This window comes from Corvus moneduloides, chromosome 3 (assembly GCF_009650955.1).
Source record: "Corvus moneduloides isolate bCorMon1 chromosome 3, bCorMon1.pri, whole genome shotgun sequence".
Lineage (NCBI taxonomy): Eukaryota > Metazoa > Chordata > Aves > Passeriformes > Corvidae > Corvus > Corvus moneduloides.
In genome coordinates, this window is record NC_045478.1 from 94408445 (window position 1) to 94432726 (window position 24282).

At 37.2% G+C, this 24282-nt stretch overlaps 1 protein-coding gene across 2 annotated transcripts in view; it reads right to left on the minus strand.

Annotated features, from left to right (window-relative positions):
- The window catches only part of PRKCE (protein kinase C epsilon), a 292509-nt gene that overhangs the window by 173679 nt on the left and 94548 nt on the right, over nt 1-24282 (minus strand). For both annotated transcript variants that reach the window (XM_032102808.1, XM_032102809.1), the window contains exon 2: nt 19517-19580. In XM_032102808.1, coding sequence (XP_031958699.1) covers nt 19517-19580 — 64 coding nt within the window. The remainder of the gene's footprint in view (nt 1-19516; nt 19581-24282) is intronic.

Below are 24282 nucleotides of genomic sequence, written 5' to 3' on the forward strand. Positions count from 1 at the left end.
TTTAGGTATATTGCATGCCAACAGGTAAGACACAGAGAAACTATGTTTTAAGGAATTAAGTCAGTACCTAAATAAAACTTTTTATGGCTTCCTGTACTTGCTCAAAAATGAGTAAACAGTGGATGGAGCTTCCTTTTTAAACTATATCTGTATGCTGGTTATGAAATCCAGTAACAAAATAACACAGTGAGAAGACTCAACTTTCCTTTGCCACTATGGAAAGTGTTCTAGGAGAAGTTGGAACTAAAGGTCACAGAGGATTTCATTCCTCCACAGCTCAGTTTTCGTTCCATGCTGAATATATCAGCAAGGGTGTTGTTTATAATGAAGGGGGATTTTTTATTGTTTATTTTTGATGCATCCATGAGGAATTAGACCACCGGCTGATTTCACACAGGCCACCCAAGTATTCCCTCAATATCAAAAGCAGAGATTATTTTTTAAAACTTTAAAATTTTGTTTTTGTCTACAGTGCTGATTGCAATTTAACACCACCAGAGATACAAGAATTTTGGTGCAAATCAGAGCAGAGGAGTCCTGCATAAAAGCAAGGACTATTTAAAGACAAAACATAGAGCCATGATGGAATCCATGCATTCCGAACAACGTTGACATCATGGTACAGTTCACCCCAGAGAGTCAGTTTTCCATGCCCCAGGCACACACTCAAGTGCCTTTTATCAGCACTATTAGTCATTAGCATGACAGCAATATGGGATGAAATCAGCATCCGTTACATGGCACAGTTACCTTCAATGCCATCCAGCCACTGAAACACAGACGCCTGGAAAATTACTTGGAGCAATATTGCGCTTTTGCTTGTGCTAGTGCATTTTTCAATTGATGCAAACACATTAAGACAGTTAATCAATTACAAATCAAAATCCATTCCCTCTGCTATTACTGAATGCAACTTTGTTCAGGTAAGAGCATCGTGTTGAAATACTTTGAACTGAACATCAAGTGTATAAATTCTAAATAACAAGAAACTCCTCCAAGGAGTTTGCCTATTTCAGACATGAACTTCTGTAGCTTTAAAAGATGTTTCAGCTATTTTCATAATCAATTGCTCTCTTCTTCCAAGAGTTTCCAGGTAATGCAGTATGAAAATTGGACTGTCCATAGTTCACATTAAAGTGACTAGCATATGGATAAAAGACTTGGCAAATCAGAGCTACTTTGATACTCTACACTAAAACTATAATGTGGAATATTTTATTTTAAAAAATTTAAATTTGCACCCTTTCATTAAGCTGCTGCTTTTCCCTTATTTGTGTCACACAGATGAGACACAGGATAAAGGATTTGATTTGCAACCTGTGCATCAGCAATCCCCACTCGCCCTGCATGAATGAGGATCATGGTGCTCAGTTCTGAAAAGAGGTTCAGTCATGATTTAACAGCTTTAAAATTAATCACTTTCATGTCAATATTATTGCATGGCTTTATTACCTAGACTTGATTTTCTTCTCAAGGAGGTCACAGGTGAAGCATACTGTCGGTTCCACTGCATCTCTGAAGTGACCAAGTGCTAACAGAAACACCAAAAAGATTGCCTAGGGCTGATCCTACGGGAAAAATCTGCATTGCAGATCTTTGTCATGGCCTTCAGCAGCTGACAGGTTAGGGTAGCAGAGCAAACCAGAATCTGCACCAGCGGCTTTTCCTCTAAACTGGCAGAACAATCTGATGTATTTCCTTCATCTATGTATGCAGTTCAAAAGTATGTATTTTAAAGTTATTGAACTTCAGTTTCAGATTATTCAGGAGTTTTGATTTGAGGATACAATAGGGACCACACAGATGATAGCACTCCTTTAGAGGACTGAACCCAAGCTCCAGTGCCCAGGTCCCAAAAAACAATTCTGCCTCATAATCTGCCACAGTTTGATGGCCTAAGGCAAAAAAGAAAGAACTTGCTACTAGCTGGAGGCTTTGAAGTACTGACAAAAGAGAAATAGAAATACCAACATTTCTAATTATATTTTCCTCCAGAATCAGAAAGGCTCTTTCTTGTTAACAAAAAGGATTTAAAAGGCTTCTGTCATGTAGCATCTGGCACAGATGTATCCATTAGTTTTATATCATCTTTTTCTTCCCAACACCTGACTGTCTGAGTTCAGGCTCCTAGCGTGGGCATCATGACAATCTCTACTCCAACGTGCTCCAGTCTCTTTGTAGCCCTAGCTGCCTGATTCATTTTCCATGTGTTTTATCCCTGTGGCAGTCCTATTTAGTAACAGTGCTCCCATACAAACAGAATTGACATGTGGGGTAAGTTGATTACTTGTCCAAAGTCACAAATACTTTTTTGCTGAGGAAGCTTCCTGAGTTCTGTATTCACTGACCAACTCACTAGTCTATAATCCTCCCAGTCTGGCAGCATCTCTGTACACATAAAACCAGATTTTCTAAAGATGTAAAGCTTAAGCAATATATAAAGTGTACCATGATGATAAGAAATACCATATAAATGCAATTATTGCCATGCAGAGGAAACCTTGGCTGCTTTCCACATAAATGACATCAACAGCAGAAGGAATAAGACCATGGTATCAAGATTATAGTTTATATAATATTTTAATTCTAAATTACATAACCTATTGTACTGCAACTTGTTTGTAACACCAGTTATTTCAAATATCAAATAAGAGATGATGATAAAACACTGAAAACACCTTACATTACGGTTTGCTGCATAGTCAAGTGGCTGCTTAAATTTTAGAAAGATTTTCATACTCCTTACTTGCAGAAACAATTAAAAATTTGCTTTGGCTTTTAATTTCATTTTCAAAAGGTATTTCTGTGCTTTTGCCACAAGGAACATACAAATTACCACTACATCATAAGAAGAAATAGGAAGCAAAAGCAACTCTTACAAAACAGTCTTGTTCTTTGGCAAGGAATTTAAATATTTTTATGTATCTACCTCAAGACTGACAATATCAAATAAAGGAAACACTCATTTTGGATGTTTGTCACCAGCTGTGATGCAAACACATGATGCACGTAAGTTGTTTAGGTTTTTTTCATTCAGAAGAAGATTATCGTGGTGGGGGAGACTAGGTGCAAAGTGAAATTCTGGGATGTGTACTGATATTTAGGTGAGACCACAAAACAGTGCAACAGAAACAAGTTGCTCTGACAAGACAACCTGAAACCAGCCAAATTAGTAACTGGATATTTAGTCTACTCTAGCATCTTCCACTTAAGTGGTAAAATTTATTCTACCTAGGAATATTCCAGACAGGCAAAATGATAATCTAGACTTAAAATTGAAGGCAACTTGGTCATAAAAAGAACATATGTAAAATCAATATTAATACAATATCAATATAATACTAATACTATTGCAATCATTATCTATTATTAATGTGCTTGATAAAAGCATAATTAAACTCCTAATTTTTCTGATGCATTGTATTGAACATTAACATTTTCCAGGCACTCCTGAGAAGTTTTTCAGTTATAAATTACTTATTTAAATTACAAAAATACATATATATGTGTATGTGTATATACACACACATCTCCTTTTGACTGATGAAAACAGTTTAGTCTAAATTTTCTTCATATTTACAATGTTAAGATCAATTTTGGTTTTGTAACTGTCTTTTAACAACAGTATCTCCTATTTAGTATGTTTTTCCTATGGATTCTGTTTATCTTCTCAAAAGCTTTTGCTTTTGTACAAGTGGTGTTTGGGATTGGCAGTTCCATGCATAATTAGTGCTACATAAAGGCAGGCCAATTTATCCCTAGAACTTGTAATAAAACACAAATATTACAATTTGCAAAGATTTTTTTTTTTTCCTGCTAAGGGTCAACTCCAAATAATAGACAGCCACAGTCTCACTGCCACAGTAAAGTCATGACTTCTCCCCAGAGCAATTACATATTTCAGTGGTCTTTCCAAAACAAACCAAAGAGGAAAATCCATTCTGCTGTTCAACTGACTCTGTCATTTACGTAGTACTTTTACTTAGCCTAACTATAGCAAACTTTAAAGGGCCCAGCAAGGAAGGATTTACAGGAAATTACAGCTCCAAATACTGATATCCAAGTAAGAATCAGTTTTGTCAGGGCAGAGACTTCAGATTTTGGCCTGCCTGCACTTCTGGAGGCGAAGCTGGCAGGAAGTGGAAGGGGAAGCAACGCACTTGGGGCCGGGATAAGCTGCTCAGCAGGAAGTCAGGGAAGACAGTCACAGGCCAGTCAGCAAGATAATGAATACAATCCAACCTCACAGTAGCAAGGAGAAAAAGAAGCTTGACTTTGATTTTTAGCTACAAATTCAAACAATGCAATTAATGGTAGTCTGCTGTTTTCCTCCCATTGTAACAAGGCATAAAACAAGCTTTGTTTGGTTTAGCAAGAGAAGACACTACTTGTATGCACTGGTACCCAGAGCTGTGCATAATCAAACCCCACACAAAGATATACAGGACAGATTAAGGCTTTAGTGCCTGCAGGGACAGACAACAGGTGGGATTCCCACAAGAACCTAAATGAGGTACGTGGCTACATCTCAGGGAAATTAAGGAACATAAGGAGAAAAAGCTTTGGTTTGACACTGATTTCTGTGGCTAGGTATTTGCTTCAAGAGACCATTTGCCTAACTGCCCCAACTTTTCCATTGGCTTCACTGGAAGGAGCTACCAACAATAGTAACCAAGTGAAAAAAGAAAGAAAGACGTCTTTAAAAAATAATAATTGAAAAAAAAATCTTTCTTCACAACCACTGAGGTTTTGTGCCTGTTTCTTAGAAAACGACCTTCTGAAATGCTACTGCTTGCACAGCTATGCAAAAGTAGCAGCAAATTTCCAAAAAGGCCATCACATTGAGAACACTAAAAAGATCCTTTTAAACTGGAACTACATAATCTTTAACAGCACACTTCATGTTCAGCTCGTCTGTGATTAATGTATACCAACTGAAGTCCATCCTCAGCTGTTATTTGAGGAAGAAGGACTACATGGGAAAAGAAGGAAAATATTTAGTTGGGTGCCATAAAAATAGGAAACTAGCAATAAAATTTAGATCCTACTGAATTTAACAATGCCATTATTTAACTTTATTCTGAATAATCCTTAACAGAAATTTCCATTTTCTAACTAATTAAAAACCCCAACCATATGTCTCCCAGAAACAGAGAAGAATGAATAAAAGAAAACCCAACATCAATACCATAAAACTGAAGAAATAGATTCCAGATGTTTAAAAGGCAGATTCTTTTCTTAGTCTCTCTAAAGTAGGTATGAAATTGGAAGGTTGGATTCTTTCCATGTTGTCTTCCAACTATCTTATTGATGTAAAATTGTTTCAGTGGAACTGAGCTGCCTTCGTTACAATCACAGAAGAAATACTGTGGGCCTCATGCTACCCAAACTTTCTCAGACTGGAAATGCTACAAAGTCTCAACTGTGTTGTAGCAAATCCAATCCTCTTTTAGTCTTTCATGCAGTCCTTCAATACCAGTAATGTTAGTAGTAGCAGTATTGTTAGAAGCAATCTAACATGTATGAAACTATCAGGTAAATACAACCCTGAGAGATGGTAGCTGTGACTTCAACAGCATGTGGTATTCTTGACTCAGAAAAAGAATTTGGTAACATGATAGTTCCATTTTAATACTTTATATGGTTAAAAGAGTCTGGGTAAAGAAATTAAGAAGATGCAAGCTCTCAGATACAACTTTTATAGCCTGTGCATTTGCCATATAACTGGCAAAGGAAAACTGCTTTGACTACTCTTACCATATACTGAATTAGGAATCAGGAGTCTTGTTGCCTAGGAAAAAAAATATGAACACTGCAGAGAAACTGTGTAGAATGTACTTGACAGTACTCATTGCACCAACTTTTCACAAGGTTATTTGTAAATTACCTTTTTCCAAAGGCAAGAGCAATGAAATTAAATACTCTCCAATGCTTTCCATAGTTCTTTATGTGTAGCTGAACTGGCATAGAAGAAAGATGTTTGTATTCCCTACTCCAAATATTTCACCAAGTTGCCATTCTCAGTTTGTCAGAAAATGTACCTGACAACTCATGTGATCTGTCCAGTCATTGGCAAGAGTTCCAGTGATGCCTGCTGAGACCCGGGAAAGAATGCAGAAACACGGGCTCATGCCATTTCATAGCTCATAGCCCAAGTCAGCCTTTCTGTAATACAGAATTACATAGCTGTAAATAATGAGGACTGTAGTGGTGCAAAGAAACAGAAACATGAAAAGCTGGATCACATCCTAATGTGGCAATTGGCTTGGCTATCCTGGTGGAAACCATGAGTTCCTTCAGAGAAGAGCTCAAACAAGATATTACTGAATGTGTGAAGTCTTCCTCCCCTTTTCCCAGTCAAAAAATTAGGAAAAGTGCTTGAACAACACAGGATTTTCTTACATAACTTAGTCAAACACTGAAGCACAGATAAGGGAAATGCTTAATCTGCCTAAGGGAAGCTAAATAACTTTTAGTGAGGTATACATTCTTCTGCAACGACACTATCAAACCCTCCAAAGCAGTATCTTAACAAAACAAGAGGTGTAATTTCTGGTACTGATGGTATCCAACAAAGACTACATGAGTAAGTCAAATATTTCTTCCATAAGTCAGATGTCTGACTTTCCCTAAGTATGCAGAATTTATGCTCTCTAATAATAAAGACCTGGGATGAAAGCCATTATTTAAAACAAAAACCAGTAATTAAAACAACAAAACCCAAACAAAAAACAATTAAAGAATTTAAACCTACAAATCCTGAAATCATTGCAAAGTCTTCGTAAAATCATAGAATCATTTAGATTGGAAAAGATCTTTAAGATGTTGAGTCCAATCACTAATCCAGCATTGCCAACTCCACCACTAAACCATGTCCCTAAGTGCCACATGTACAGCTCTTTTAAATACCTCCAGGGGTGGTGACTCAACCACTTCCCTGGGCTGCACATTTTGATGTACAAATTTTTCCTGATATCCAACCTAAATCTTGCCTGGCACAACTTGAGTCAGGTTCTGTTTTGCTTTGGTTTTGTTAATTTAAAATCAAATTTGAAATCCAGTACACCACCACACTCTGGGGAAAAGAACCCCCCAAACTGTTTTTGATTAATGGTCATTTGCCACTGTCAAATTTAGAAGTTTAACTGCTGACTAATAACTCCTGCATTTGTACATAAAGTATTATATTCAGTAAAATGCTCTGAGAAAGGATTTTGAAAAAGGGCCCGACTATAATTTAGTAACTACAGCCAGCAAAAAGATTTTAACAATAATGAATCCTTAAAACACATACCTCCCGCAAAAGAAAAATTCTTTTTTTATTCTGAAATAGGGGTAAATGCATTTTATTAACATCAAGGTCATTACATCACCAAGTGTGCTTTCTAGTCCTTCAATGAAGAGTGCGCAGTTAACTCAAAGGGAGATATAAATCTAAATCTCAAATTCTTTTCCAGTCTTTATAAAGCTCTTTCTTTTAAGGAAAGCTTCCACTTACTAATATTAGCCTTGCAGCAGAATAGACAGATATACTCCTGTTTTCCAGAGAAGTTTGCTGATGCACTGAAGAACCTTGCCCAAAGTCAGGATGGCGGATGTACCAATCACTGCAGTTATGGGGTTTAACCAGACAATCCCAGCCTCAAAAACGTTATTATGAATTGGGTTCATCATTTTTATTAATATTTAGCATTAATATTATCTTGCCTGAAGTACTGGATTTGCACAAGTCTCAAAGTGTATTTAATATAATAACTAAAGATTTCTGTTCACTCCAGAAACTCTGAGCACACAAAAACTGCATGCTCTAAAACAAACATCTGCCATTGTGGTTATTCACAAAATCTGCTATTGTGGTTATTCACAAAATCTGCTACAACTATAGGGTGCATACAAATTAATTTTAGAAAAAACCTCTTCGAATTCTTTATAAACATTAACTCTAGTTTTCTTCAAAAACACTTTAAAGCATTTAAAAGTAAGTAAAAACTTGTTTAGTCCTCAAGCTGTTCTAAAATCAAAGTAAATCAGATACTGAAACTCAAGTTGCTGTAGTTTAAAAATAAAAATAACTCCCCACTATTTATATTTTCCTTTCTGTGCTTGCAGCCAATGAGACCTTTTTCTTCCTATTTTTCCTCTGTTTAGCAGGTATTAGGTGTGATTCTCATGCTGACATTTACAAAGCACTGAAATATTTGTGAACTCTGCTTCTGAATATAATATTAAATATAATGTTAATTGAACATGTGGCAGTGCATTGGTGGTTTACTTATTCAACTGAAATGCAAAGGACTGTTTTTGTAAAACTAAGAACTCATCCCCTGAGGCAAAGCATCAAACCTGATCTTAATATTCTGACCTCTGCCTGTGGAGCTCTCTTCAGATGAGAAGACAATCCCATAGTAGACATCTGATTTTTACTAAGTCCCAAATAAAGTCCTCACAAAGGATTAGCAGGAGAACTGGACTGTGAGATGGGCACTCTTTCAAACAGCACATGGGATGGTTTCAGGTCTTTGCCATACCACAGTTAAATATTACACCTATTACAGTTATTATATCTAGGTTTTGAAGAACCCTGACCAAAGTCTGAAAGTGATTATACATTCACACAGTTTCATTTTTCTGAAGTCCAAAGGGGAAAAGAAGTTCTTTCTTCCTTTCTTGCCTTATGATATTGCTGTGCAAATGTAAACAATTACATTGCTCTGAAAAGGAGAAGTACAGCTGCTTCCAGTATTTTAGGCAGAGGTGAACAAATACCCTAGGTCACTTTTATCTACTACAGAATGTTCATGAATTGCAATGAAAGGTGTTTCCTTTAAAAAGCAGCATTGACAGCAGAGCAGACTTCCATGGTGAATTTAGAAAATGATGTATTGAAGACTTTTTTTAAAACACCAAGTCTAATAAAGAAGAAAAGCACATGCTCCAGAATTAACTGGAAAGATCCAGTTTCCAGGTACTGATCTGGGAATTGTAACAGAGAAGTAAAAAAAGGTGAACTTCTCAGTGTTCCTTTACAATACTATAATATAAACAAGATTTTCTTTTTTTTTGTTTTTATCTGTTCTGTCTTGGAGGAAGGAGCCCTGCTGGTGCAAACTGGAGTTATTAAAATTCCTCAGATTTATTCAGGTTGAGTATTTTGACCTAGATGCTGATATTATTTGACTATTTGTCAATGCTTAAGTTTCGTGTGGGCATGTATGTAGACATTACAGAAGTATATAGAAATATACCTCATCCTTCCTATACAAGAATTCAGGGATCTACCCAGCATGCAATAGCTGCAAGTCTAAATATCAGGCAGTTTGTTTGCTGAAGCTGCTAGTGCACATTAAAATTTGTATTTTACATTATTCTTGATACCTATCATATATAATCCACTTTTTTGATAAATACATGGAAAACATATGGCAGAAATAATGAAAGCAAACTAAAGTATATAATGAAAAAAAAAGACAAAGTAGCAGACAGGGCTTAGAGTCTCAGCTTGCAATACCAGCTTAGTAAAGCCCTTCTGAAAATTCAGAGAAATAACAAAAGGGCTCGATATTCCTTTTTGGACTCGCACCTTGCTCTCTTTGAAGCTTCATTTTAAAAACTCTAACTTGCAAGTGATACAAGTTTTACTCAGTCATTTTTAATTTCAGAGACTGCCTTTTACAGTGGCAAAACAATTTTTCCCACCACAAGTACAGAACAGTCATGAAAAGGCTCAAATAGTTTAACCTTTCAAGACTATACCCAAAGAATACATCTTTTTGACACTCCAGCTGTTTATACTACTGTAAAACTCCTATTTTAAAAACAGTAGTACATTTTCAGGCTATGTTGAAGGCAGTAGACATTTGGTTCTTGATAATTCACAGAACAAGTAAGTTTTCACAATCCAACTGATGCATGGAATAGCCAGGAACATGGCTAGATCTGTCTTTAATGTATGTATTTCCTCATCTACCCATCCCCTAATTGCTTAATCAGATTATACCAAGGCCTCAATTACCCTAACAATAAACAGGTTTGACTTTGTTGGGAAACGTAAGGGTAAAGAGGGAAAAATCTATTCAGAGCATATTACTGCACCAGCAGAAGTGTAGAGCAACACACTAACAAATCATAAGTGTATGGGTTATGTATTTTATGAAGTACAACAAAAAAAACCCCAAAACTATAATATTAGATGCATTTTTCACATCACATCATGGTATACAATTAGCATTGGCTTCACCTATGTTATGTCTTCTATTATGAAATAGCTAGCCATACACAGATTTGAAAACACATATTTCTATTTCAAAACTTACTACTAGTTCATGTTTCACTTATGTATGAAAATGCCACTATGGCTTTTCATTTGATACATTTCTCTCATTTTCTTCAAAAAACACACTAGGCATTGGCAGTGATAAAATTAAACATGCCTATTTTCGTGGTCCTGCACGATTTTGTTAAAAAAAACCCCCAACATATGGAAATCAGAGCTTTTACTACATAAATGGAAAAGAGAGCGACAGCAGTTAGGAACATGATATGGATATGAGTTTCAATACTTTTTCAGCCTAACACAGTTCTCCTTAAGCAAGTACAAACTCTTCCAGTACAATATAAAGGTGCCTTTAAGCCAGATCTTTCAAGTGTCTTGCTCCCTGCAAAGCATTTATTTTGGCAAGTGGCTAAAAGCTCGCCAAGGAAAGGTTGCTGATCTTTGCCTGAAAAGCTTGAGCCAGCTTTATACAGTAAGGGCTTAGTACAAACACACAATGCTTACCAGATGTTCAATCAGCTAACTGGATGCAATCCAAGGGATGGCTATAAATCCATGGAGAGATGTTCCTTATGAAGGCATTTGCCACACAAAGTTAAATTCATATAAGCACCCTTTGGAGAATCTCTACCCTGAGCAGGGCAGTTTAAAAGGCTCATGCACCAACAGACTGAACTGTCACCAAGTGCTGATTTGCGTGTGCACAGATACCTTTAAAACGAAATTTGGGGTTCAACTGTTAGCCTGCAAGGTTCATTTTCCCAAATAAATACCTGTGCCATTACTCAAGTCAGTGTCAACTGGCAAGAGGCAAAAACTTAAGGTGGACTCAGACTATTACTTCACAGCTCCTCTTCTCAGGCTTTCCAGTCATTGTCACTTCGGTAACAACATAAAAATATGCACTCTCAGATGCCATGCTACCAACGGGTGAGATTTTGTCTCAGAAGAAATACAGCACCTACTGCACTAACAAGCAAATACATACCAGAGTCAGGTATTACAGTCATCTACTGACATTGACGTATTCTAACAGACTGGGGAGAATAAGAGATTTATTTAGAGTTGTTCATTTGAGATGAGAAAGTTGTCTGACTGAGCAATGTAACCTACATGTTTCTGTATTAGTATAAATGCAGTGCTTGGGGAGTTTTCTTGATGGGGTTTTTCTTGGTTGGGTGATTGGCTTAAAAAGAAAAATAACCAAACAAACTAGAAATTCAATTTTCTGGATGGTTAAGGGTTTCTTCCAATTGTAAACACAGTCATAAAAGAGATGAATAATTTCAAAAGGAGAAAGAAACCAGGGGAAAAAATTCCATTTTTGCACTAAGCATCCACACTTCAGCACAGAGGTATCTGAAGTTTAAACCAAATGAGACTCAAGAGAAAAAGCATATTAGTAGCACCTTTGCATGATCCCTCAGAAGAAAATGAAGGCATAGCAGAAGGAGAAAACTTTGCAAGTCAGTTTGTTTCTTTTGTTTCTTTGATTTTACCCTTTTCCCTCACTTGTAGTTTGAATAAGTGCTGATCTGGTACTGAAGAAATGAAAACCTGAATGGGGAAAAAAAGTAATTCCCCAAACCCTACCTCCATCAAACCAGAGCTTCAAAGGAAATAGGTCCTCAGCTGATACACTACAAAAGGAGTTTTGAAAAGGAAGATTGTGGTTAAGTTTGTTGTTAAGTTTGTTAGTTGTTTTTCTGTTAAAGCAGGGAAGCCAGCAGAGGGAAAGCCGAAGAGCCAGTGTAGGACTCTACCTTTATCCAAGTTATGAAGAAAAATGTGAAATTAGACCTTTAGATTGGAGTGCTCCTTACTGAGACTGAACAGAGCAGAGCAACCAATGTGTGCATGGTTTCTCTGACAGGGTATTTTGCTTTACCATAGGAAGAGAAAAGCTATACAATATTGACACTTCAAACCCTGTATCTCCCTGAGCACACAATATTCTCAAGAACTTCTAGGGAAGCTGCATTTGTAGAAGAGCTCTAAATTGCAAAACTACATGGATCAAGTGACTGAAGACAGAAACCATCCAGTTAGCACTGCTGGTTCACCACTGTCCTGTTCACGTAGTTTCAGATTATTTTAGCTTCCAGCAAAGGCCCCAGACTTGCGTCTAAAAATGTAATGTTCAAGTGCCTTGCTGAGTCTCAGTAAATAGTTTCCCAGACGTCAAACAGCATCCTTACTTCACAGATACTTTACATTTTACCACTGGAAGACTGCTTGCCCCACAACAGGTCCTTTTGTGAAGTTCCTTTCTGCTCCACCTACAGCTCTGGAAAAGCTACAGAGGCTACTTGGGTCCCCCTCAGAGATCCACACTGACTAAACTACTGACTCTCCTCAGAATCCCTAGGGGCCTAAGACATTTCCAACACTCAGCTTCCTCTCAGACATTAACATACAGAGAAGGGTAAGAATATGTGTGAGTTGAATGTTCAAGCAATTTTGGGTGGCAAAATAAGAGATAAGGTTTTTAATAGTGAAGCTATTAAAAGACTCTGTGACTCTTTTTTTCCATGTGTTTACTATAAGAGCATGGCTTATTAAAAACTAGGTTCTCCATCCAGTCTCATTTAAAAACAAACAAAAATAATCTAGTAAAGATGTAACATTTACAAACAAGTGGTTAAACCTGCAAAGAGAAAACTACTACAATAAAGAAGGTTGACTCCTTTGTTGAAATCTTAAAACGCAATTACTTGCAGTGAAAAGCTGGTGATTAACTTGAACCTTTTGAGAGAGATGCCACTGCCAGGAGGAATAGCAAAGGTGGACTAGAGATACATCCTGATGAAGGGATCAATCAGTGGAAATAAAGAAAAATCTGTACCTTCTGAGAAGGTTTCTGAGAAATTGAGAAATGTTTCCACAAAGAAAAGTGACCTGCTCTTCACCTACCAGAAGAATATTCAGGTCTGAGGTCTATCTACCTAGTCATAATAATAGAAATTCTGAACAAACCCGAGGATTCTTTCACTGCCTATTCAGCACCTTAGGATCAGCAGCTGAGGGTTCCAAGGAACTGACAAACAGCCTGTCCAAGTTGTATTCGTAATAAAAGATATTAGTGAAAGAAACCACTACTCTTCAGTAACACAAATTCCTGAAACAACCAAGCAAAAATGCTCCCTGATTTAGACTTTGAGATTTCTGATTAAGCACCTTCCACTATTCTCTGTTCAGACAGCAACTGGCACAACCAGATTTCATTCACTGAGCCCTTACAGAACAAGAAGCATAATTAATGATGACAATGACAACTACAAGTACTTCAAGGAAAAGCACTGGCAAAGAGATACAATAGGAATTGTAGAGAAAGTTTTTATCCTGTGGGATCTTTTCTATGAACAGATTTTTGCAAAAGGATGCTACAACATGGAACAGAAATACAATTTTTCTTGCTGTATCAATTCTACCAAAGTTGAATGCCTGAAACAAATCCTCTGGATATATTGATTAACAAGCTGTATCTATGGTATAGATCTATCAAGTATGGGACACAAAAATGGCATTATGAATCATTGCTTCTACTGATACTTTATTCATGCAGACCTTCTGTCCTGACATGCCAATCAACAATAACCATATTTGCAAACCTAAGAGCCTTGAAGTAAATGAGCTAAGAAGAATGGGAAAACCTCTTACAAACTCATGTATTTTGAATTACATGCTAAATACAGAACCTGGTGCAGTCAGAATTCTAAGGACTGTTTTGTTGGCTATTTCAATGCAAAAAGGACAAATAATAAACCTAAACAAAATGTTTTGCATTCACAAAATACCACGACTTCAGCTAGCAGGCCTTATTGTAAAATGTCACCTTATGTTCTTCATCTTGTGAAACTTTAGTATCTTACAAGCAGATGAATCTGAAGATGAATGTACTGGAAGCTGTGGTGTTTTATTGCAATTCAACTGCCCACTCTAAAATGGGGAATTTGTGATTGTATAGAAAGACAATTCCATAATGCAAATTACAACATCTAACAATGATAAATAACCACTACAATTGATTAGACATAAAACATAGAGTTTTGAATAGTTCTTAAATTTTTATTACTTGTTACTTATAATAAACGCAGCTAAGAAAAAAAACCTAACATGTCAAGGCCATTCTGAAGTCATCCACAGTTGATTTAGTATTGACAAATTTCAAATGGTAACTTAATTCCTAAGTTGGCAGAAAGCTACTCTAAGTAACTGTATATGTTTGCGTCCCACATAAACCAGTAACTCCAAAGAAAGAAGAAATGTACAATGACAAATGCACCAGGCAGGTCACAAGCTGTTAAATATAGCAGCACCTGTCTTTCAGTATATATAAAACTGACTTTGCTGAAAATGTTTTTAATCATTCCTCAGGCAATTTACCTTTCTTACCCACTTGCTGGCCATCTGTTACTCCAGTTTTTAAATCAAATCATTGTGTCATCGTATTAGTTAAGTTTTAAACTTTCAGCCTGCATTTAGATCTTAATCAGATATACTGAAGCTCTTAAGTATTTATCAAATAATTCAAAAAACTTTAATTACAAAACGCTATAAGAACTAAAAGAAAAAGATGAAAAAATAGATGTAAAGACATTGCCAAAGCATGCCAATAAAACAGTCAGTGAGTGCACTTCAGCATAGAAATACTGCATACGCTACAGCAACACTGCATTAATAGAGAAAATCAATATGACCTTGCACAACAAGCAGCCCTAAGAAATGAGTAAGACAGCAAGTCTTGCAGATTCTCCTGTTCACTGACAGGTTGATACACAGACACACCTTCCTCCATAGCCCAGGCAGAAGTTCAAGATACAAGACTAAAAGCCAGTGCGACCATTAGATCCAGTTTGCAAAATAACAGAGAATAAATACAATGGATCTTTTCCAAGCTAATTCCTTTCTACAAACACCAGCCTACTATAAACTTTGTTTTTCTTATAACTGCATACATAAAGGGGAGTCACCAAATGTTTACTTAATAGCAGAATTGACTGATTACATGCTTTGAAAGAATGACAAACTATTTCGGTAGAATAACAACAACAGCAGCCACCCACACTTGGATTTGGTCTCCCAAAAGCAAGCTATCGGAAATACTTGCTCTTAAAGATGCTATGTGCTTGCATATGGCATAGTACATATTTATGTACCAAATTCCAATAAATCTATGTAACAAATTCCAACTCATAGTATTGGATGCTGTGTCAGGTTCTGAGAAGCCATATTCTGCATTTGTCTGTTTGACCAAAGGGATTTGTTTTTGAAATACCCCTTAAAGTTCTGAGTGGGCAGTTACTTAAAAACACCTAAAGAAATCCAACCAAAGTATGAAAATTATTAAAAAGAAATTATAAATAGAACTTTAATGATTAACTGTTGCAGTTATTTTAGGCAGTGAATAGACACCTTAGTGCATATCTACATTTGGGAAGTTTCCACTGATACAGCTGCTTCCATTCACAGAAAACACATCTAGATTTACTCTAAATGCACAGACTCCTTTTAAATAAAGTAAATCTACAGAGGGTAAATAACCCTGCAGATCAATTTTGGCAAAGGAAGTGTAAAGACGTGACTCACAGGTGTTAGAGAAATACTGCTTACATAGTTTCAAATGGAGAATTAAAAAAAACTTATTTTAAGAGCTGTTTTCTCACTCTCTTCCTATGTCAACATCACCAAAATGGTGAAGTATTTTGCAGAACTGATTTGGAAGCACAATATGGAAACCTTCATGTTTTAGCAGAAAAATTTAAATCCTAGCTTTCGAGAACATCACCGTCTGTGTGACAAACAGTTTATTTAGCATTTTCTTTTCAGTATGTGGGATGGACAGTTCCTACTACAGAATTTACAAAAGATTGCTAAAATAAATAGTTACTCACCATCCCTATCAGTGCAGTACAAACATTCAGAAACTATAAGCAGGCTCCAAAACAGGCTTAGTGTAAAAAGATGATGATAAAAACACTCCTCTTGAGCTTGTTGTTGTTCTTGTAAAGGCTTTTTATGTAGCTTGATTTCCACTTCTCAGACTTTAGCATTTATGTTTTCCAATCTTTTTCTGCTTTAAAGACTAGAACTGAACAGAAGCAAGTTCTAGAAAATTATTTTTTCAGAACAAATCAGAAGTCCCTGAAATTTGAACAATCCATTGGAAACTGCAAGTAGCAAAGCCAGCGACTTTACCATTCTTTCTATAATTCCACATAAAAATATTGGCCAGAGGCTGATATTGATATGCTAGGGTGGCTCTCAACAAGTCTGTCTCTGCCTAGGGAGAGGCAGAAGTACCTGCCCTTGTAATCTACCACATTTCCATCTGTTCTTCTGCTCACCTAAGCCACTAAAGTCCATGAATGATTCAGTTTACACAACGAGGGGAGGAGGAACAGGAATTGTGTGCTTTTGTTGAGGAAGTCAGCTTATAACAATGAAATGTTTTCATTGTTTTGCCATACAAATGCAAATAGTGCAGAGGGATAAGCAATCTGGCAGCTGGGACTAAGCAGCAATTGAATTTTAAGAGGGATATGGTAACAACATAAGCTTACTTTCAATTTATATACCAATTTAGTCATCACATAAAGGCTCACTTGGGAAATTAGGACTTTTGTCTTTTAGAGGCAGTGCAGTAGAGAACAATGCTCTTTGTCCATATTAATGGATTGAACTAATCTTAAGTCAATTATATCAAAAGAGAATTTGGATATGTCTGACAGAGCTTTTAGAAGTGCCAAATAACTGAAGCTACATTACTGACTGCTGGTAACTAGAAACCTGCTTGCATCACACAGGAGAAACAAGCCAGATTTTCATTACAAGACAAGAGTGCTTGGTGCATATAGAGTACATTCCTGCAAGAAACATGCAACTTGATTGCTTCCTCCAGTTAAAATTGTTGCTATGAGTATTTCTATTTTCATAAATTGCCAATTTTCCCCTCCAAAATTCCAGTTAAAATTGTTGCTATGAGTATTTCTATTTTCTTAAATTGCCAATTTTGCCCCTCCAAAATTCCAGGTGAAACAGTGATACCAATTTGTGCACCATGTACTCTTGCTATTCACAGTGAAGACTGGAGTGCAAAAACAAGCTCCTGGCTCAGAAATTTGGTCAAGACTAGCAATCAATTCAACCAACCCTGGCCAGTCAAAAGTGATGCACTTAGTATAACTTTATGTTCCTTTTATATTCAAGAAATACAGATCTACTACAATGAACTGGCCCATTGAAATTCATAAAATACCCCTCAGATACATTCTCTTTACATACATATATATGTATGTATACGTAAAATGAAAGAGGTATTTTTGAAACACATAGAATAAGCTACTCCTCATGTGGTCTAGGTGCTTCTGTTCACTACACGAGGATGCAAACAGTTGTTAAGTTAAATTAGGTGCTTCAGTAACATAGCTAAATATCCAAAATTATTTAGGCCACAGCCCTAATAAAACAGTCCAATAATAGGATTTCATAGTACCGCTAACAAAACACTATAAAAATGGTTTACAAACAGTTCTACAAACCTAGTCCACTTTCCTTTGTGAGTAAAACCATAACCCTCCTAGAGAATTTTGCAATACTTCTACACAACACTTTCCCACAGTTATTTAATTGCATGGGAAAGCTCTAAACATGTACAAGTTCTATTGCATTTTGTAAGTGCACCAACCTCTCTAAATTTCTACCAAATACACCTCAAGTAAACCCTCTTGGTCTTCCTGAGGGCTTCCCATAAGTATTTCATAAACTGTCTTCCCTCACTGGCCTGTTTCCATTTGAGTTCCCCTCCAATGCTACCTGTAGCAACACAAATTTCTTTCCAAGCACCTTTCGAGTGTCACCATTTGGGTAATGCACCACATAATAAAGGACACATTAGGATAGCCATTTTTTACTCTCCTCTGGAAAAAGTCAGAGAGTTTTAAACAACTTTTGAAGAACCACATAACACCATTCTTCCTGCCCTTTGACAGTCTGACACACCTGAATGCATCTTGGGATGAAATAGTAACAGTAGGCTCACCTGGGTATCAATTAGCTATCAGTGGAAGGCTGGAAGAACATCTACCTGCCCTGTGACAGAATCACACCAATGCCTTTAACCATATTTCAGTTGATCACTGTCATGCCAGTCAGAAAGATATGTGGAAACTACTATTTAATTGATATTTTCTTCAATATGCAGGAAGAAAAAAGGTAAAGCATATCTTATGTGGGTACAAAAAAGAGGCTATAAGATAAAGTTTAAATAGTAGTTTCCTTTGTTTTTAAAATTCAGGATTTATAGCAATATGTGCTTTTGCAAGCTACTGCTAGTAGCTGGTCAGAGTGCAGCAATTCATTACAAAGAACAGAAAGATAAACATGCTCTTCCGCTGTTTCTCCACTGTGCCAGGCAAAATAATTTCATTTCATAGCATTTTTGGTTTCAGCTCCTGTCAGGGTTCATGTGAATCTTCTTTATGTACTGTGAACTGACGATAACCTCATTTAACTGAACTCTATGAGCTTCTGGGGGAAGCTGATCAAAGCTGATTGCTGGACATAATTTAAGGTAATCAATCACATAGGCCATTTCGGCAGATCAGGCTGTCACCAAGTGCATGACTAAGACATACAGATTTGCTTCTTCATAAATTCTCTTATTCCTACCATATATCACTTGACTGTTTAAAGTAAGCAGCAGAAAATTATTTTTAGAATTTTTCTTAAGAATGTAATAAATACTTCTCTTCCATATTTGGCACTTTTGCCAGCATGTAAGTGGTGTGTCATAAAAATGAAAATACCTCATGTAATTACAACATTTCAGTCATTACTTTACTTGAAAAAGAAAGTATTTAGTGGAAAAATACCAACTATTAGAATAATTTAAAAAGCAAATAAACTCCTGTCCCTCATCTTTGACACCTTATCCTTTCTACCTACATAATGGTTAGCATTCTTTCAAAAATTAAAGAACTTGGAAGTTTCCTCTGGAATTAGTACTACTAAAATATGGTAATTCCATTACTGTCCTTTTAGCTGGTATTGTTACCATTAGTGATTAACAGGGTAAGATGAAGTCCAACTGCTTATTGACTCAAAGGCAGAGATCAAAATGCGTTCATTTTAACTTGAGCTTTTAAGAGGACATCAGCACACACCTCTTCTACTATTTTCACTGCAGAGACCCTTGGAGATTTCATTCATGGAAGAGTAAGATAAAATATTTAAAGTCCCTACCTTCACCTGATGATCCTGAAAGGTCTATGATGACATACACTCTCCCTTCTGGCTCCAAGTCAATCTGTAATCAAGAAGAGAAAAAGAAAAAAGAAAAAAACAAACTTAGAACGGCTCCCAAAGCAAGTGACTGCACATCAGGAAATACGAAGTTTCCAAACTTCACACAGCCAAGGTGTAGGCAGGACACATTCACTACCAACAGTCTCCTTTTGCAAAGAGATGTTGAGGACCCTGCACCTTCACTGGAATAAAAAAGAAGTGTGCACGCTTGGAAAGTTTGAGCTCAGTGAATTTTACATATCAAATATGTAATGTACTGTTCCGACATACGTTAGCACCACTATTTTCAAGGAAGTTAAAAAGTGCTGCTACAATTGAGTAACTTTTTTTACTGTAATGTATACTGAGCCCGGATATGCAAATGTGGAAAACAACACTGTGACAGCAAGACAGATCAGCTCTGGTCACAGAATGGGGGAAATGAACACACACAGCTCATACAGCCGGCTAACACGTGTTTATAATACTCCTTTTGTATCCCCACTGGGAGAAAGAAATGCATGCTTTATCCTCCTTTTCTGAAACGCAAAATTTGTTTATTTCTGTGCCATTCTGCTAGATTTTAAGGAGTCTTTGCCCATGTGGAGATCACTTTCACTCAGCATGAAATACAGGTGCTCAGTATCAAGCTGCTGTACTTCCAAGATTTCACAGGCTATGGGAATAAGCTTTGGTAAGTTTAGGCACCACAATGAAGAGCTTATTACAGATCTTCCTGTATTTTATCACAAGTTTCATCAGCAAATCTAAATATTGCTGGATTTTGAGTATCTTAATGGGACACAAGAAATTAAAAACTATTTTTGCTGCAACACACCTCTCAAAAATTAAACTGTAACTAAAACATTTTGTTATCAGTAGCTTGTACTGTGACATAGCAGTTGTCACATGATTTCAGAGACTGAGTGATGTGACATTGTGTTCATTAATACCATATTTTCAACCTATTTTAGTAGGAAAACCACACAGATAAAATTGCAAGGGGCCTTGTCTGCCAGGACCTGTCCTGCGTCCCACTGCTCCAGATGGGAGTGGGTGGTCAAGGAAGCACCAGGGCAGCCCCAGCCTGTCCATCAGACCCATCGCTGGGAATGGGGGCAGCCCAGGGCCGGACCCAGGCAGGGATGTGTGCTCTTCTCTCACAGCAAAACCCCCAGAACTTGCCCAATGCTTCTGGTACTCTGAGGCAACCAGTCACAGAGGTTGTGGCTGGGAACAGGCGCTCTCTCCTCCCTCCTCATCGCAGCCTCCTCTCCCTCCACACCTCCTGCTCTGCCACAGCAGGGGAAGGTGGCCTTGCCTCCCCTGTGCCAGCAAACAACACTGAGCTGACCCCCTCCTGTCACAAGGGACATCAGGGTACAGCACTAGGCCAGCAGGAGGTGAGAACTGGGAGATCACCAATTCACCCTAATAACTTGAGAGACCAACCTGTAGGTCTTCACAAATTAGCAAGTAAATGAGGAAGGGGACACCAGAACACCGGGCTATGCCAGGCTTTGCTGGCCTACATTCAGTGGGCAGCCCTATGGGGCCACCTGTTTTGTCTCCAGGTTTCTCTCATCACCCGAGAGGACTTTACAGGAGAGGCTTTTTCTCATCTTTTGGGGCATGGTTGCTGAATGCATCAGGATGATGCAAGCTCCTCCTCCCACTGACCACCTCCTCACAGAGATGCTTCTCTGTCCTTCAAGACAAGGCTGGGAGAGGAGCTCACAGGTCCAGCTGATGTCATCGGACCAACAGATCAAGAAAATTATCTCAGCAGCTGTATTGTAAATAGACGAAGCAGGAAACAGTGTTAGCAAGGCCAGGGGTTACTCAAGGGAGAAGAAAATGAAAGTGTGGTTGTCTGTTTTTTTACAAGTAATAGTGTTGAATATTCAAAAAATACATTTTTAACAATTTCTGAATTGGCAGCATTGAGTTTTGTGGGGGAGTTTTTTGGGGGATTTTGGCTTTTTGTGTTTTGTTTTAAATAAAGCTGCTGATCTTCAAATACTGCTCCTCTCTCCCTTTGCCATTTTTAAATAAGAAAAATATTAGAAGATCAGAGGCACAGGTGCATGAATAGACTTTGATGTCTATGCTGAGGGAGGCTTTTGAAAAACTGCGATAGCACTCAACAGATGGCTGTATTAAAGACAGACATGTCTAATGCTGTGTTTGTATCAGCACTATACACTGTTTGGTTAAGCTTTCAGTGAAATACTTTATGCAGTTCAAATCCCAGCGTGCATGCAAACACATAAACCCCCAACACCATCCCCACAGAAGAATCAGGCATCTGGACGAGTTACTGACCAGCAGCACAAAATATCTGTTCTGCCCCTTTAATTACAACCAGCATTGGAAGCAACTCAGGAAAAAGACTGGAGGCCTGAAACCAAGTTTCCATTACCCAGCAAGTGGACTGTTTCAATTTACATTTTATTGGAAATGATGCTCAGCGATTTTGAATTGGAAATTTTGCTGATGCTCTAAGAAAAATGAACTATTTATAAAAGGAAGTCTCTTCTACAAAGACATCATGTTTCAGTCTTCATATGTTCTAATACCAATAAGAATGAAACGGACATATTCTTATTTTTAGATTTATAAAACACTCACATTTCATTTCAGTGAGTACTTGCACTGACAGTCTTATCAATCATAGGAATTAGTACTTGTGCCAGAAGCCAGCAGCTCAGCTATCTCAGCTGACTCTACATACGCAATGAACACCATAACAAAAACAGAATCCCCTAGACTGATAGGAACACTTCTTTTCATCTCAGGTCTTTCATGTATCAAGCCAAACAGAGAAAAAAAAGACTGATTCAATCTTAATTACTCATTAAAAATGTCTAATTTAATGCCTAGAAACATAATGGCATAAATACCTCCAAAATAGACTACTAGAATATGCATGCTTTTTCTTTTCAATCTGTGCATTAAACTATGCTTAGACTCTGCAATGTCATTTTATAAATAAGTAACAAAAGATGCATACAGCAAAATCTAAAGTTCCCATGCATTTTTCACCGAATGCCATGGAAGTGAAATATCCCTAGACACACGTAACCAGAAACAGAATGACTGGCCAAATTCAGCTGAATAGAACAGACATCCTTGAATGCACTGGAAATAGTCTGATCACGGCAATTCTGATTCCGACCCTTCTCCTTGACTAAAAATACTTCTCTCTGAATGCAGCCTAGCTTTTATACATGCAGAGAGAACTTATGAGGAGACATCTAAAAAGATGTTACTGTTCAAAAGGACAACAGGGAACAAGGCAAGATGCAAACTAAGGATGGGACAGAGGAGTTGATACAAGAGCAGCTTTGCTGTAAGCAAAATATGTACCTTGCACATATACATCACATTTTCCACATGCAGCAAAAAATGGAACAACTATCACAGAGCAAAATCTTTGATCACCAAAACATTTTATCCTGTTAGTGACCCATGCTATTGCTGTGACTTTTGTTGAAACACAGTTTTAGCGTATGCAAGTAACATTAATTAAAAAGGTAATTTAAACAACTTCTATATTGTTCAAATAACAACATGTGGCAGCATATTGAGATGAGTACAATCATTGCAGGAAAGCAGCACAGATCATCAAGAACTCCAGGCCTGAATAAAACCTATTAGTAGCCTGTTTCAGGGAACAAAAGGCAACCATCCATAAAACCAGACATACTTTCAGAGGAAAACCCATGTTGAAACCAAGGCCAAGCTTCAGCATATTGAAGGCATTTATATAGTTTCACAGTCATTAATGGATTTTATTTTCAACACCCTTCTGATACAGTTCCCCATCTGCAAAATGGGATACTCCCAAAGGCACAAGCGAGACTAAATGACTTTCTGGCAAGTCATACAAGAAGTCTACGGTTAAACAAGAACTGAGCTCTGGTCTCTGGAGGCCCAGACTACTCACTGGACCATTCCTCCTATTCCTCAGTTAAGCTTCACTTTGTCAAACAATACACTTTCTGTCTTCCAGCAGTATCAAACACTACCAAGAACTTTTTTTTTTCTCTTTTTTAGACAGCTTTAATGGGTACATATCTAGGAGGCAATTTCTTTTCTTTTTCATTCAGATAATATTCATCAGTAAAAAAAATACCAAACAAAGTATGTGGAAATATTTCTCTGCAGCATTTTCAATGGATCACAATTCTTGGGTAACTCTGGACTAATGCAAAATTTACTCAAACTATGCAGAAAATTGTGAAAATGGTCCAGCTTTTCGTCGTGGTTTGCTTTTTGCAGTTTTTTAACTCCTAAGTGTTCTGAAAAAACTGAGCCCTAAGCTCAGCTAGAAGTTCATCATTTTCCTCCTCTCAGGTGTAAGACATTAATTCCCCCCCTAAAAGTGTGAAACTTGGACAGAATTCTCTTAGACCAAGATTTTCTAAGGAAACCAAACACTCTCTCTAATCTTAAAAGGATGAGAAAGATTAGAATATGCTATGGAAATACTTGTGTTGCACTGATGCTTCGTATTTGAATATGAGTTAGATTTTATGTGCAGCCTGAATAATTCCATCAGCATTTGGGGGTGTTCTTTTCATTCCATTTAAAAGCATCAGCACAGATTTTGCATGCTCTATGGCACAAAGTGAGACCTATTGTAAGCAAATGACAAACTGTTGTCTGCAGTGGCTCAGTGTCCCACTGCCATAGGGTTTCCTTTGATCATAACAGAGTCC